Source organism: Pezoporus occidentalis, unplaced genomic scaffold (genome assembly GCF_034315485.1).
Source record: "Pezoporus occidentalis ecotype Australia unplaced genomic scaffold, CSIRO_AGI_Poc_V1 ctg38, whole genome shotgun sequence".
In the NCBI taxonomy this organism is placed as follows: Eukaryota; Metazoa; Chordata; class Aves; order Psittaciformes; family Psittacidae; genus Pezoporus; species Pezoporus occidentalis.
Window position 1 is genome coordinate 6486065 of NW_026915702.1, and position 14947 is coordinate 6501011.

At 39.2% G+C, this 14947-nt stretch overlaps 2 protein-coding genes across 7 annotated transcripts in view; one reads left to right on the forward strand and one right to left on the reverse strand.

Moving 5' to 3' along the window:
• The window catches only part of CCDC146 (coiled-coil domain containing 146), a 72813-nt gene extending 59770 nt beyond the window's left edge, over positions 1-13043 (reverse strand). For 4 of the 6 annotated variants that reach the window (XM_062632018.1, XM_062632017.1, XM_062632016.1 and 1 more), the window contains exons 1-2: positions 12985-13043; positions 5270-5433 (exon numbers count right to left, since the gene is read on the reverse strand). In XM_062632018.1, coding sequence (XP_062488002.1) covers positions 5270-5433; positions 12985-13036 — 216 coding nt within the window. In that variant the 5' untranslated portion in view covers positions 13037-13043. Of the gene's footprint in view, positions 1-5269; positions 5434-12984 lie in introns of those variants that run through there. The other 2 variants (XM_062632020.1, XM_062632019.1) reach the window with 2 other exon arrangements.
• Positions 13035-14947, forward strand: part of FAM185A (family with sequence similarity 185 member A) — a 37956-nt gene continuing 36043 nt past the window's right edge. The window contains exon 1 of the mRNA XM_062632049.1: positions 13035-13293. Coding sequence (XP_062488033.1) covers positions 13035-13293 — 259 coding nt within the window. The remainder of the gene's footprint in view (positions 13294-14947) is intronic.

A 14947-nucleotide genomic window follows, 5' to 3' on the forward strand; every position in this document is an offset into this window, starting at 1 on the left:
CCCCATACAAGTCACAAGAACAGGGTATGAATTGGTCTTGAGTCCTTGTTCATCAAATCTTTCTAAACTCAGTAAAAGAAGGCTCTGTTTGGAAAATAATAGCTGGAACCTAATTATGTTCACGTGTTCAAGACAAACTCTAAGTCTAATTAATATTTATTTCACTTCTACTGAAATAGTAGACCAACATTTAGAATTGCATAGTAGAAAGTTAAGTGTGTTTTACACAGTTTTAAGCAATTATATGGAGTCAATGACATTTATGGAGAAGTAGGATCCACTTTCAGAAACAGAAATCCTCACTTCTTTCTTTGGATAGTGTATAAAAGCTCCTCTGCTTACCCCTACAGCTGACCTCTATTTACAAAACCCAATGATAAGCACCCTTTCTCATGCAGATCTTTAAGACTCTGTTCATTTAGTATTTGGACACAGGTGTTTTTGAATAAGTGAATACAACATAAATGCTTTCAAACATGCTTTTCAGAACAATCTGAACACATTCAACAGCTTCCTGGTCTTTTTTCCTCACAATGTCACCTGCAAGTGGTGAAAAGAATCTCTCGATAGGAAGAGCATATTACACTGGCTTTGTGTCTACTCCTGCTGTTTAAAGGCACCTGTAAATTCACCCCACTCCTCTACAGCTTTTTATAGGCATTACCACCAATTGCACCAACTTTCCGATCATGACCACTGATCCGTTTAACGTTCACTGTGCAAACTATTGCTTGCTTGCTGAAAGTTGCTGCAAAACTGCGGTCTAGTTTACAGACACATTATCATCCCTAGCTGACTCCCCAAGTGACCATATAAACAAAGCTAAAAGAGGTTTATTGAAGTAACAGTCAGATTCCTACGGGTGGAGGTGGTGGCAACATCTGCCTTTGCTCTCTGTGCCAACATATTTATACAGCTTTTTTGTTGTGCCAGGAGCCTTTGAAGCACATAACGTGGAGTGTGCCAGGATCAGCTTAAGTTTGAAAATGTTGTTTGCATTCAAGAGCTGTGTTAAGAGTTTTACAACTTTGATAAAGCATACATGTTTGGAGAGTACTGAAACAAATTATCCACTGCTATGGTTACCATGCACAAATACATAGTTGATATAAAGTGTAATATATTTTATAAGGGTAGAAAGCACACTACAGTATGTGTAGGTGAACAGAAATGAAATTGGTGCTCATATAAAACCCATAAAATTTCTGAGCAGGCCAAGCTAGCTTTTCTAGGAAATTTTTCATGTAAAGATCCATCAACATTTCTAAAAATGGTAGTTGCTTACACCTACCATTTAACCTAAGCTAGGCAAGAATTAAAAACCCATTTGCTAGAAAAACAATTTGGGAAAGGCTGTATTTTCTAGACTGGCATTGTTAGACATTGGAATGTCATTGAAGAAATACATGAAATAGTGATTCTTAATATTTATATTTGAAAGTTGTAGCCAACCTTTATGTGACTTTCTTTTCTTTCCTGCAGCACAAATAAGAAAATAAAGAAAAATTAAAAGTACCTTCCCCCCCTTAAGCCACATTCAAACATTGAAGATGTGCATCGTTCCATGAGTTTAAAGCTCTTACAGCTAGCAGATCCCCATGAATCAGCATCAGATCAGCAGAAGCAGTATTTGCTTGAGAAGTCTCTGTTACTGTACTGTTCATTTTTTGGTAAACATGGAGACTTTGCTGTGTGTTTCCAGTAGAACCAGAATTTTGGTTGACATCTTTTCAGCTGTCAGAAGTAAGAAGTTCATCAATCTCAGAAAGACTCCAATTTTTGAAATAGTAATGAAAAATCTTAATGAAAAGTTCTTTCTGCTTCCCAATGGATGGTGGCAATAGGTTGCTTGGACACCAGCAAAAAGAAAAATAGAATGATAGTGACAATTTTCATCACAAAAAAAGCAGCACAAATGGAAGTTGTAGTTGCTGGTAGTAGACAGTGAACACAGTCCATTTTATCTTTCTAGGATACAGAGTGCAACAGTCTGCATTAGGCAAATCAGAGAGATCTCCCAAAGGAATTTATTCTCCTGCAAGTTTAGATTTAGCACATGAACAGATGATGTTCATTAGCAGAAAGGGGTTATTGTGGTACCTTCCAAACAAGGTACCCTCTCACTAAATATGGTAAATAATAAAGCACTTTTTATTCACAAGTACTCTACAGAATAAATATCTCCCTCATAGCACCCACCACAAAGACAAACAAAATAAACGTTGCAAAATCGTTTTCCTGGTATTGCATTAAAAATAGACATATACATCTGAGTGAACTAACTCTCTAACCCAAGAACATACCAATGAAAAGAAGAGAAAGAAAAAGCACAGCATAGAGAAGCTCAGAGACATCCGTCTTGAGTAAAGCCTAACAAGAATTGCTAATCCAATACTAACTGAAAAAAGACCTCCCACCATTCAATTTCTCCTTTCCATTTTTCATGGAAAGAAGAGCTTCTACCTAATTTATAAATAACCAGAATTAACCATACAGAATGAAAAGATACTAGACTCCATGAATGATTACTCCTTCTAACTGACAAAAAAAAAAAAAAAGTCTGATGAATACTAGTTTTTGGATAATCTCTAGAATCAGAAAGATGAACGATGACTTGTGAGCAAGTCATCAACTTCATCAAATCTTCAAGATTTTGCAAAGATCAAGTGGATTGAAAACTGGAGTGTAGCTGTCAGTGATTCACTATCAAGTTGGAAAGATGTATAGAGTAGGGGTCTTTTTGTGTCTGGGATTGTGATTTGGGTAGCAAAACAAAAATTAAACAACAGAAAAGGATTTGAAGACTATAATAGATTATAAATGAAGCATCAACAGCATCAGTATACAACTGTTGTTTTAGTAATTTATGTTCCCATTAAAATGGGAAAGCCTGAATCATGTGAAGGAAAGGGAAGAACAATTTGAACTTTTGTTCAAACCTCTGTCCAGTTTTTCATATTTTTACCTAACCCCCATGGCTAAACAACATTACTATTTGTTATTAAAAATGAAGGAGAGAGAGTGCATGTTTGATTTCTTGCTATTTATATGTTTGACTACCTGCTGTTTGCATGAGAAAAACGAGACTGGTTTGACTGGAAAGTTTACTGCTAGAAAGGATAAATCTGTTCTGAAATAAGTCTTATAATATCAAAAGGTGTTCTTTCTGATAAGTGTTTGCTGCTGGCAGGCATAGATGACCAGCTAGTAAACCAGAGATAATATGATACAATTGTGCTCCTGTGAAAAAATTCTAAAAGCTATTCCAAGAAGCTAAAGCCAGTGTCATTGCATGAACCTCTACAGTGACCAAAGCCATGTATTTATCTCTGGATTATGTATAAAGTTCAACAAAGGAAGCAAACATGTCAGTGGAAGAGAAGAAATGTGAATAAGTGATGAAAAGCCAAATGAAAAACCATAAAGCACAAGTATGAACTGTTAAAAATTATGGTAAGAATGAGTCATAGTTCCCATTTAAAAATTGACAAAATGACCAGAAGACACACTTTATGAAATCTATGCAAATTGCTTACTTTGGTTTTTCACTGCATGATTTTTTTCCTGAGTTGGGAACAACATCTAATACTAATGTTACCCTCTATTTCCCAGTAATGGCTTAGAATATTATCAGAGTTGAATAAATTTACCTTAAATTTGACATGCAGAATAACCTCTTTGAAAGGTTTTTTGGAGGGGAAAAAGAAAAACAGCCAAGTGAACTGATCATTTTCTAGGGTAAGTATAGGAAAAAAAAAAAAGTTTTCACTAATTAAAAATAAGGAAAACAGGGCAAAAATGTAGAATGTATTTTAGAATGTTGTATCATGTAGTTTTATTTTATTTGGGGAAGGGTGAGGGGAGTAAAGATTTCTTGTACTAGGCATATGCTTCTTGTTGACATAACAAATATTCTACTACAACTGAAAATGTACAGAAGTATTGGGAGTAGCTGGAAAATAAAAGTACTCCCCAAAGTGCAGTTTCCATACTTTCAGTAGTCACGAGGTTTCTTTAAGGTGAAAGGTCAAGCCTCTTTGAGAGTTGAGCTACCCTGGACTTTTGCAGCTGCCCTGGACTGAGAAGAAAAGGGTTTTGTGCTACAACAATACTGGAAGCTGTGGACTCACCATATACTGGTATGGGGTTGAAACTGAAAATCTCTCCCTCCTGTATACTGAATGCACAAGAGGTTAGAGAGAGATTTTGCAGCTTCATGCTATGTTCAGTATGATTCGATAGCAGGATAGGAAAGGGGCAGTCCTATTTTCCTCTTCACTATAAACTCTTGCCCTTTCCTTTCTACTGACTTGAAGTCTAAGGCAGAGAGAGAAAGCTGGGCTAGCAGACCAATCTGACAGATCCAAGATGGAAAGAGCCCAAGGTAAAGCAACTTGAAGTAGGAACTTTAAGAAAAACATGAAGTATAAACAAAGCCTGTTTAGGATGTAAGAGAGATGCACATTTTTATTATACAAAGGGCAGAACTTGATTGCTGTCCATTGTCACCGTGGGAAAGGCAAGAAGAAAGCTGCATTATTCACTCCAAAGGAAATTTAAACTGGGAGTCAGGAAAAACTTCTATTTTTTTAAAACTTCAGCTTTGATGAAAAGCTGGAAAATGATACCCAAAGAGCTGTCTCCATCAGTTATGGTTTTAAAGAACAGATTAGACAAGCATCTGCAGAGAATCTACTTCAGTGTAAATTTTGGATTAGATGATCTCCTACTGTCTCTTCTGGCATTACACTGCTAATGATTTCATTTGATATGTATTTGAAATCTTAAATTCTAAAATACTTTTAGTATTCTAAAAGTTCCCTTAACATAGAAAATTCTTCAAAAGGAACTGAGCTCCAAAAGGGTCCTTCTAACATCATCAGTTAGTGCCTCAAGGGCCACTTATCATGGATTTTTCCTGCACCTATTGAGTCTTTCTAAAACTCATGATACAATTACCTCTTGAGCTAAAACACCACAAAACCTAGACCTCTCTGTTTTCATTCCCCTTAAGGCCACAATAACTGAAAAACAACATGGCTATCTCTTCAGCACACCATTCTCAACAAGAATACGCCCCATGTACGTTTCTGCTTCACAAAATGTTCTTACCATTTAAAAAAAAAAGAAAAATAAGAGAAAAGATAGGGAAGCTACAGAGAACCGATGGTAACAACCTACAATTACTAACACTAAAATATACATTTTAGATTAATTGATTTGGACACTATATGCAGTTATAGATAGAGAAAACTGGGGTATATGGTACCTCATCTAAACACTGAAATGCAGGACTTGCTGTTACATCAGTGGACCCCTCATCTTGGCTGTAAACTGTTGGAACTATACCACAGATGGATTGCTCCTCGATTGCCGATTCTGTGCCACTGGAACTAGAACTTTCTTCACCAGCCTCACTCATGATTTGAAGTTCTAGGAAGTAACAAAACCAGCAAAATACAGTTGATTATATCCTTAGATATATGTATATAACTGTGCAAGATAAATGTGTAAAGAACACAAAATTGACATGTGAGACCCCTGTTCAACAAGAGTCACAACATGAGCAAACTAGGCAGGTCTACAGTTACAGCTTCATGAAAGACTTGTAAAAGGGTGCACTACCACTCTGTAGCTTGAGTGTTTTTAAAAATCCTCTAATAGTTAGCTATGTCACTGTCACATAAATGCTAGACAACATGCCAAACAGTATTTCTTAAAGAACAGCAACTGAATGATAGGTTTAGGCTGGAAAACGCCTCTGGGGTCACCTAGCACAGTCTTCTACTCAAAGCAGAGCTAACTTCAAAACTAAATTGACTTGCTTAGGGATTTGACCAACTAAGTTTTGAAAATCTGCCAAACCAAGCAGCCCAGCCACTGCTCTCAGGCAGGTCCTTATAAAGGAAAACTCCAAGTGGATGGGACTCCTCTAGTTATAACCACTATGAAATTTTCCCTGTCATTTCCATAAAATCTGTTCCTCCCTTCCCTCTCCATCCAACATAAGCCCACCCTTCATGGTGTCCCTTGATGTTGCAGGGGGTAATTACGTGGAAAAGGAACTCCTTCACAGAACATGTTGATATTGAGGACAAGAACAGGTCCAACTTGTAAGTAAAGTTACAAGTGTGTGAGTAAAATCATTACAGTTATTCATGTCTGCAAGTGATTTCATGGCCATACCTAAAAAAACGCCACACCAGATGACAAAACCAAACACAACAAATAAACCCTGAAACCATACAAAATGGAAAAATATAATGTAAAATCTGAGAATAGGAGGTAGAAAAATACTGGTTAAAAATAATTATTCTGACAAAAAGGTCTTCTGGCATAATGGTATCTTAAGAGTTTTGTATATTCAAAGAGTTTAAAATATTGACCTTTTGCATGAATGCATAGTGAAACAAGACAAAAACTTTACAGGAGAAAGATATAAGTGATATGGGATGACTAAAGACAGTAAGCATTTTACAGAGGAAAGACAGGGGAGGAGGACTTCTGAAGCACACAGAAACCTTGCCATGACATAGCGAGATAGGGGAGCCATACAGCATTTGTACAGCAAAGCACAGCAGAAAGTGGAGATGGAGCATACATGGAGGAATTTAAGAATTCCTGCACAAGTTCACTGAAGTTGACTGTATGTGAAATTAATGGAAAAATCAGTATCACAGTATTTTAGTTCAAAATTCTGAGAGAAAGACTGTCAACTTCTGCAAGCGCTCACCTGACACCAGCAGGTCTTTCTAGGTTAATTATTATGCACAATAACTATCACACAGAGAACATTGTATTCTGCTGTAGGACAAAATCATTATAAAATCCAAAGTTGCAGAACCCACCTCAAGTTTGTCAGTCTATATATCACAGAATCATAGAATGGTTAGGGCTGGAAAGGACCTTAAGATCATCTAGTTCCAATTCAGCCTTTCGCACAACATATGGGAGAGCTTTCTCTTTTAAAAGAGAGCCATTATAAGCCAAGGACAAACAAAATTAAAACTCTAATAAAATTGAAAAGAAATTTTGGGACTATTTCAATAGTATATACTGGATTTCTCAAAAAAAACCAACCAATTTTGCATTCCAAAGCCAGAAAGCTGATGGTTAAGAAAAATATAATTTCTTGTTATAATTGTTGTGAGAAAATAGATACAAAAATGTTGTGCTGTATGTATCCACCTTTTGAAAAGTCACTTGTCTATAAAGGTAGTGAAACTTTAACAGGCAAGTTTATGACTTTCTTCACTGCTGTTAGGAGTTCCTTTGGGAACATTTTGACTTTTGGAGAGATTTCAGCAGCTCTATTTGCTTACGGAAAAAAAAGCAATTTCATGATCCCTCCTGGAAGAGTCAAAATATTGTGAAACAACTGTAAACATCACAGAGGCCAAGAAATAAACTCTGAAATACTGTACATAAACATGTATACACATTTATCAATAGAGAGCAATTTTTCATCGGTACAGAACTACTGAATATTTTAGCATATGCATTTTATGTTTGTGGCTGCTGCTACTTTATTTGTTCCTCTAAACATATTGGAAGGATTCAGACAGAGGGAAAGCACAGTGGCAGAAACTCTAAGCAGAACAATGCCAAACACCAAGAACTTCATGGGTGTAGGCATTTTTGTCAATACTTGTTATGTGAAACATACAGTTCACACCAGTCAAAAAATACACTTCCTCCCAGTAGGGTAGTACAAAATAGTCCTCACCAAGATTCCAATTTTCTGCACAGGGAGAAAACAAAAACAATTTTCTGAATCCTAAAAGTTTCTAATATTATCTGAAGACACAGCTATAGACAGCTGAGACAGAGGACAGCAATTAGCCTTAGCTAGTGTGATGAACACTAGTCTCAGCTCCTTTTTAAGATGGAAGGGGATAGGCTGTAACAAAAGATATTCTTCAATTACCTACTACATAATTAGATTTAAAATTCAGCTTACACAAAATTGGATACTTAAAGTTCAAAAAGCAAATCTGAAAATCTGTATTTCTGCAGTATCTGATAAATAGCCTAATTTGAATAGAAATGAAAGTTGGTAGGATTTCTAAGTTTTCAGAAAAAATATGGATGTTTTCAAACTGTAGAACTGAGAATAATACCCTTGATCCAACACAGAATTGCAATGGAAGAGAATTACAAGTCTGTTTTGGAAGCTGTGCCAATTCAGGCTGAGAACTGTCTTGTGAAACAGCTTCAGGACAGTAATAATAATAAAAGTCTGAACTCAGATTCCCAAGACTAATGCCAGCAACTTTCCTTCAGTATCTCTGTAGCTAACAGTAATATTCATACACAAGTCAGTGGAGAATTCACATAGGTGACAGTAAGCTGCATGGAGTCTTTCGAGGTGACAGTTGCAAAATGTAATAAGATTTCATTCTGATCAAGAAGAGATGCAGCTCCACTCATGAAGCTGCATCAACCAGCCTACTTAAGATGACACAAAAATACTGATTTTATGATAACCCAGCACTACCAAGGTCCACCACTAAACCATGTCTCTAAGCACCACATCTGCATGTCATTTAAATGCCTTCAGGGATGTTGGCTCAACCAGTTCCCTGGGCAGCTTGTTCCAATGCTTGACAATCCTTTAGGTAGAAAAAGTTTTCCTAATATCCAATCTAAACCTCAGGATATTTATCTACAACTTTATGCTATCCCCTTCTGTGCACAAATCTTAAAAAACACAAAAGACAAAACAAACCCTAAAATCTTGTTTTCAAACAAGTCAACTGACTTGGCATTTCAGACTGAATGTTAGAAAAATTGTGTAGTGTAGTTGGAACATCAGAATGGCAGTATCTACTCAGACCAAAAGCTGATCTAGCTTTGCATACCCAGCCAACACTGAATGCCTAAGGAGGGACAGAAGAATCCACCAGTCACATTGTGCTGATGCTTCTGTGGACTCATACCCTCTCCCCTTGAACTCAGGCAAAATTACCAGTACCTGCAAAATCCTGGGGAATGGAGATTTTCACCTTACGTCTGTGCAACATGCGTACCCAGTGCTTTTAGTTTGTTTTGAATCTGTCTCCTTGATGCCACTTAGCTCTTTTACTGGATAGGTCACTGAATAACCACAGCCTTTCTATGCCACTATTTTTCTTTCTAACATTGTATCTTCATTTGCTAATCCTTTTTTAGGCTAAAGAAGCCAATCTACCTGCTGTCACTGGCATGAAAGCCCTTCTCTTCCTTCCATTGTCATTATCACCCGTCTCCAAAACATTTAAAATTCTACTGATCCTCTTCAAGGAGAAGGGAAGAGATGAGACAGACAATATTAATAACAGAGGAGTACCATGGATTTATTCAATCACATAGTGATGTTCTTTTCATCCCCTAAATTTTATTTCCTAAAGTTAAAGCTTACAGTTTTGTAAGCAGCAGACCTTCTGCTTTAACTGGGCAATGCCCATGCTTCAGCATGAAGAGATGTATCTTTAAATGACAAAGCTTTGCCAACGTTAAATGATCATTAAAATTAAAATGATATCATGTACAATAGGGCATTAAAATATACATGTAATTCAGAATGGATTGTTTGATTAGACTGCACAGCCTCACAGACAACTACTTACGGGAGTTGAAAGCACACCACATACCTTAACTGCTTAACGATTTCTAAGTTCCATTGTTTCCCCTTTTTTTTCAAGTCTCTGTTATTTGGGATGGAATCACCCTGAGCCACATAGAGATTTATCTGCTGGAGTTCTAATTAGATACAGCTAAGACAGGGAGAATTTGAATGTTAAGATTTGCCACTTCCCTTTTCATTTGGTTTCTATGAGGAACTTCATTTCCTCAGAAAATTTCTGATAGCATGACAAAAAAAAAAAATCCCCAAATTCCAAACCATTGTATTATTTGGAGACTGCCTCCCTCTGCCATTCCTGAGAAGAAATGGTTACCATCACTACATACACACTGAAACACTAAGGGAAAACAAACAAAACTCACTCTCTGCCTACTCATTGAATCTGGACAAGTCTTGAAAACTAAGAAGGCTCAAGGAAACAGCTCAGAAATACATCCCTGAAAAAATACAAATGACAAAATACAAATAAACTAAAATATAATACAAATATTTTGTAATAGAATCAGATTATGATCTTTAATAAACTTGGAAAAAACATCCTGGCTACAAAATTCTTAAGCCTTATGATAGGGAGCAACATGGATACACTGGGTGTGATGACCCTTGCCCAAATGCTAGATGTTAACTTGAAAAGAGGTGGTCTTGCATCTGCAGGTAGGAGCCTCACCATGAGTGTAACACCAGCAAGAACACTTCTGCAGGGTGGCCCTATTTTCCTGAGCAATGAAGTCACATTATTTCTTCATTACAATTACAGCAAATGGATGAACTTAATCCTGCTCGGGCAGTCTAAGTTCGTACCCTGTGGGTACCCGAAGCACTGATCTTGTTCTATGACTGATTACAAATGTAAAGGTTAGTAAAAATTATTCCTCCTACAGCCTTTCCTGTATGTCCTTTTTATTTAATTCGTCTTCCCTTGAAATCTCTCTCTTACTTACTTTAGCCTTAAAATGCCTCTAGTAATGCTTTGGCTTTAAAATTATTTTGTAACACTTTATAAGGTCTAGTTTTTGTTATCTTTTACATGAAATACAGATTATTCTTTGTTATAAAGCAACACTGTAAGTAAATATCTGGCAAAATGGTTAATAAGGAATCACACAGGCATCTTGAAATCTTCAATTATAAATTTGATATAGCTTTCTTCTCCTGCAAGTGACAAGTCAGGATATTAAAGATAAAAATAAATCTCATTTACTATTGCACTATGCTACATGCCATACCAGCTGATCTGTGATCAGCTGGAATTCAGTCAAGAGTATGAAGATGAAACTGAATCAATATTACAGCCAAAATATAGATGGCATAAATAAAATATTAAAAACATGAGGCTTCATATGTACAGAGAAAGAAGGACACCTTCCTAGCAATTACTTTTAATCTGTTTTCTTCAGTATTTTTAGCTGTATAAGTATGCTTAGACTGTATGTAATGGAAAAAAAAAACAACCAAACCACACAAACCTGTAAAATAAATACTAGCTAAGGCTTAAGCATCTTTGAAAGATTTCTTGATCAAAGTTCCTAATAATGCAAAACTTGACAGTATTAAAGACAGTGCAGAGCATAGTTCAGAGCCCAATATGATAAACTTCTGCCTACACCAGGAGCTTCAAATACCAAGATGCTGGAGGAAAAGGGGGCAGTGGGAAAACAGCACTGACGTTTAAGACAAAGTAGGAGAGGATGATAAGGAACAGCATCACTGACTTGAGGGAGAAACGGCTGGCAGTGGTCAGCCCCACTCAACCAAAGACAGGATTCCCTTCAACAGCTGGTCAACAGATTTATTTGTTGAATTGGCTGTCATCTAGCGGAATTACAGCACATTACACCACCCTTACAGGTCTGGAGCTGTTTCCCTGACAAATTATTGAACATTTAAATTTGGTATTTATTCTCAAGAGTGAGAATTTTGTATTTTTTTCCCCAAACAGACTATGTCTAAAGACAAAAAAAAAAATGAACTTCTATCCCATCATCTCCCAAGATATTTCTTGATACATTTTTGTCTTTCTAGAATTCTTCTATACTAAACGATCATGTGGCAGGCTGGCTCTTTTTTGAGTTTCATCTAATGGTTGTTGAGATTGAATATGTAAACCAATGAAATAGTTTAACTTGAAGAGCTTTAGTGAATCTTGATTAAACTTTACACAGTGAAAATTACAGGCAGACCAAAAAGCCAGGGTCATCTTCTTGCCTCTTGGACACTCAGACCTCACTGCAGATTCATACATAATCAATGCCAGACAGTGCTAAAAAATGGAAACAAGGCTAATGTGATGAAAAGAGGTTGATGAGCAATTGTCATATTGCATGGCTTGCATGGTTATTTTTGGAAAAGAAGAAAAACAACACATGGAGTGCAGCAGGGAGCAAATCAATAAAGTAACAGCCCCAGATTTCATTATTTCTTATGTTGCAATTTAGCTGAGACAACGCACCCTTCTCTGTGCATGTTACACTCATTTTTGCCAGTAACCTACATCCATGACAAGAATGCAGCCCCTGAATTTACATCATTATGCCCACATCCCCCCATATCTTTTATTAATTATTATATGACAATATTGGGGGCTATAAAGTCCATAAAAGTTTTTTGAACTGAATTCAGTAGTTTCCCACTCATTTGTTAACCCTGTAAGGAAATTGTCTCATGATATATTTATACAGAACTCAGGAAAATACGTATTTGGCTGACTTTAGAACTGCTAGGCTGCTGAAAAGCACTCACAGTAAATAACATGTTAACCAAGCCATCCTGACAGAGAGCAAGTTTGGACCTCTGCAGTGCCACTTCAGAAAAAAACAGTTTTTCCAGCACATATGCCAAACCGCTGCTTCATCCTCTGACCGAGGACATTTCAACACATGGCGTCTCACTCTGAGCTTCAGCATAACAAAGACCAGGCTGTCACACAAAGCCATGCTATTTCCCCCTTCCCATTCCTCCCTTTTCCCTGCCTTCTCCCTGCAGCTGTTAAATCCTGAGGCTGCTCCTTCTCAGGTAGCTGAGCGGGCTAAAACCCAACCAGCACGGTTCCTCCATTGGAAACTAACACCTAGCCGCACCAGGACCAGTCCGAGGGGCTCACAGCCCGCACGCCCTGAGGTACCTCGTCTTCTCACACAAGACAGGGCACCATCTCGGGCCCGAGGGGGTGAAGACTCCCGGCACCCCGGGAAGAGTGGGCCCCGGCCCTCCCGGGTCTCCTCAAACCAGTGTGAGGCTGCGCCGCTGGCCTCGCTTCCCACCTCTACATTGGTGCTGCGGTTTTGCCTTCCCCAGCCCCGGCCGCAGCAAAACCCTCCAGGCAGCGCAGCCCCAGCGCCAACCCCGCCGCAGGCCCCTACCTGCGCGGCTGCTGCCGGCCCCGCCGCAACTAGCAGCGTCCTCCGTTCCCATGGCGACAGCGGCTCGGGGTCGCCTGCGCGTGCGGCTGCCCTGCCAGGTGAGCGTCCGCCCGCTGGACCCGCAGCGCTACCCGGACGCGGATCGCGTATTGGTGGCTGTCAGCGGCGCCGGCGGCAGCCCCTCGCCCCGCGGCCGGGAGCAGGACCGCGTCCGGGTAGAGTACGACGAGGCGCTGGAGCAGATGGCGATCGTGGCGGACGGCCTGGACAGCAAGGCCGCCGTGGACGTGAGGACACCTGTTAAGTTCGGTGGGTGAAGCGGGGCTGGAGAAGCGGCTGCGCGCCTGACTGCCGGGCCTCCCCTCCGGGCGTGGTGGTCCGCAGAGCCCGGGGGCAGACGGGATCCCTCCGTCCCTCCCTCCGGTGGAGACTAGAAGCGCTCTTGGCAGCGGTATTCCTCAGTGGCATCGTGCCTCCTCCAAGTAAGGAGGTTCAAAACGTCCCTTTTTTCCTGGGTTTCCTGACTTCTTAGGTGTTTAGGTATATAATTTATTGTTGACTTTTTGTCGGCAGTTGTTAAAGCTGAAACTTCTGCCATGAAGTGGTAGTTACAACACTTTTATTTTTGCTCTGACATCTGCCGTTCAGAGGCTGTGCTCAGCAGGGTTGTTGAATCTACCAACTCTGGTAGTGGTTGTTAGGCTGAGTGATCAGCCACAGGGATCAAAAAAGCCTGGAAGGCAGCAATACAGATGAATTGACAGGAAGAGCTGCCTTGTCTGGCATAACTCTTGCATTATGTTTTTGTGCACAGGGTTTAAAAATCTGTGCAGGGTTTCTGATATGGGACCCATAAGCAACTTGGGAGAGCAGCTGTAGTGCCTAAAACGAATAAACAACTGTGCTGGACTGATAGTGGCTCTTAAGTTTAGGGAAGGAAAAGGGCAAGCTTGCTAGGACAATGCCCTTCTGAGCAGAGCTTTAGGAAACACTTGACCCAGAGGTACCTGTGTTTACTCACTGATGTGGAAACAAACAGATGATGCTGGAGAAAAGAGATCCTTTGGTTTGCTTCACGTCATTGTCCAAGACTGCTGCTTTTGTTTCATTTGATGCTCTGCTGCAGTTGTGATATAAGAAATGGTGACTAATCTCATTCTGCTCATGTTTCATCAATGTTATCCATGACTTTTCTAGAGCATGGTGTTCTCTTGGTTACCACTTTTTTAAAGCCTTACGTTGAAGACATTCTGCACCTTTTTATCTTCACTTACTTTCCCCTCCCCTATATCTTGAATTATACTATGTAACCTTTTGGTTTGGTTTTGTTCACACACACCATCCCTCCCCAACACACACACGCACTTCTTTTTCATTTGAAAGGACCTGCATTCTCTTTCAATTTGTAGTCTTACTCATCACTATAATTTACTTCTTGGTTTTTGTTTTGATGTTGGATTTTTTGATAACTGAAGGGGTGTTTATATATATGTATATGTTTACCAAAGCTTAAGATCTCTTTTGTTCCCAGCAACTAATATAGTGAGAAACATTCTGTAAATAAAATTGGGGGGGGGTGGGAGAAGGAGGGAGGGAGGGAGCTGCTCTCCCCCTCCCTGTTCTCAGCATGCTTTACTTTGTCTATGTTAGAATGGCTGTACTAATTTGTACCATTGTTAAAGATATTTTTTCACCCTGGTTATCCCCAGCAGGGTCTCAGGCTTTAAGTCCAGTATGGTAATTTGTCTGAGTGGTACAGTGATAGACACCACTAGGTGCCCCAGCTGACGTCTGCGGGCAGGGAGGGACCCAGAACAAAGAAATGTCTGAGCCTTCGTACCCAGTGTACTGTCTGTGCACTCCTTGTTCGTATGCTCTTCATGCACCTTGCACGCACTTATTGGTAGAATGATGATCCTTGGTCTGGGGTCTTCTTGTTCCTTATTGGAGTTTTTCTCTGTCT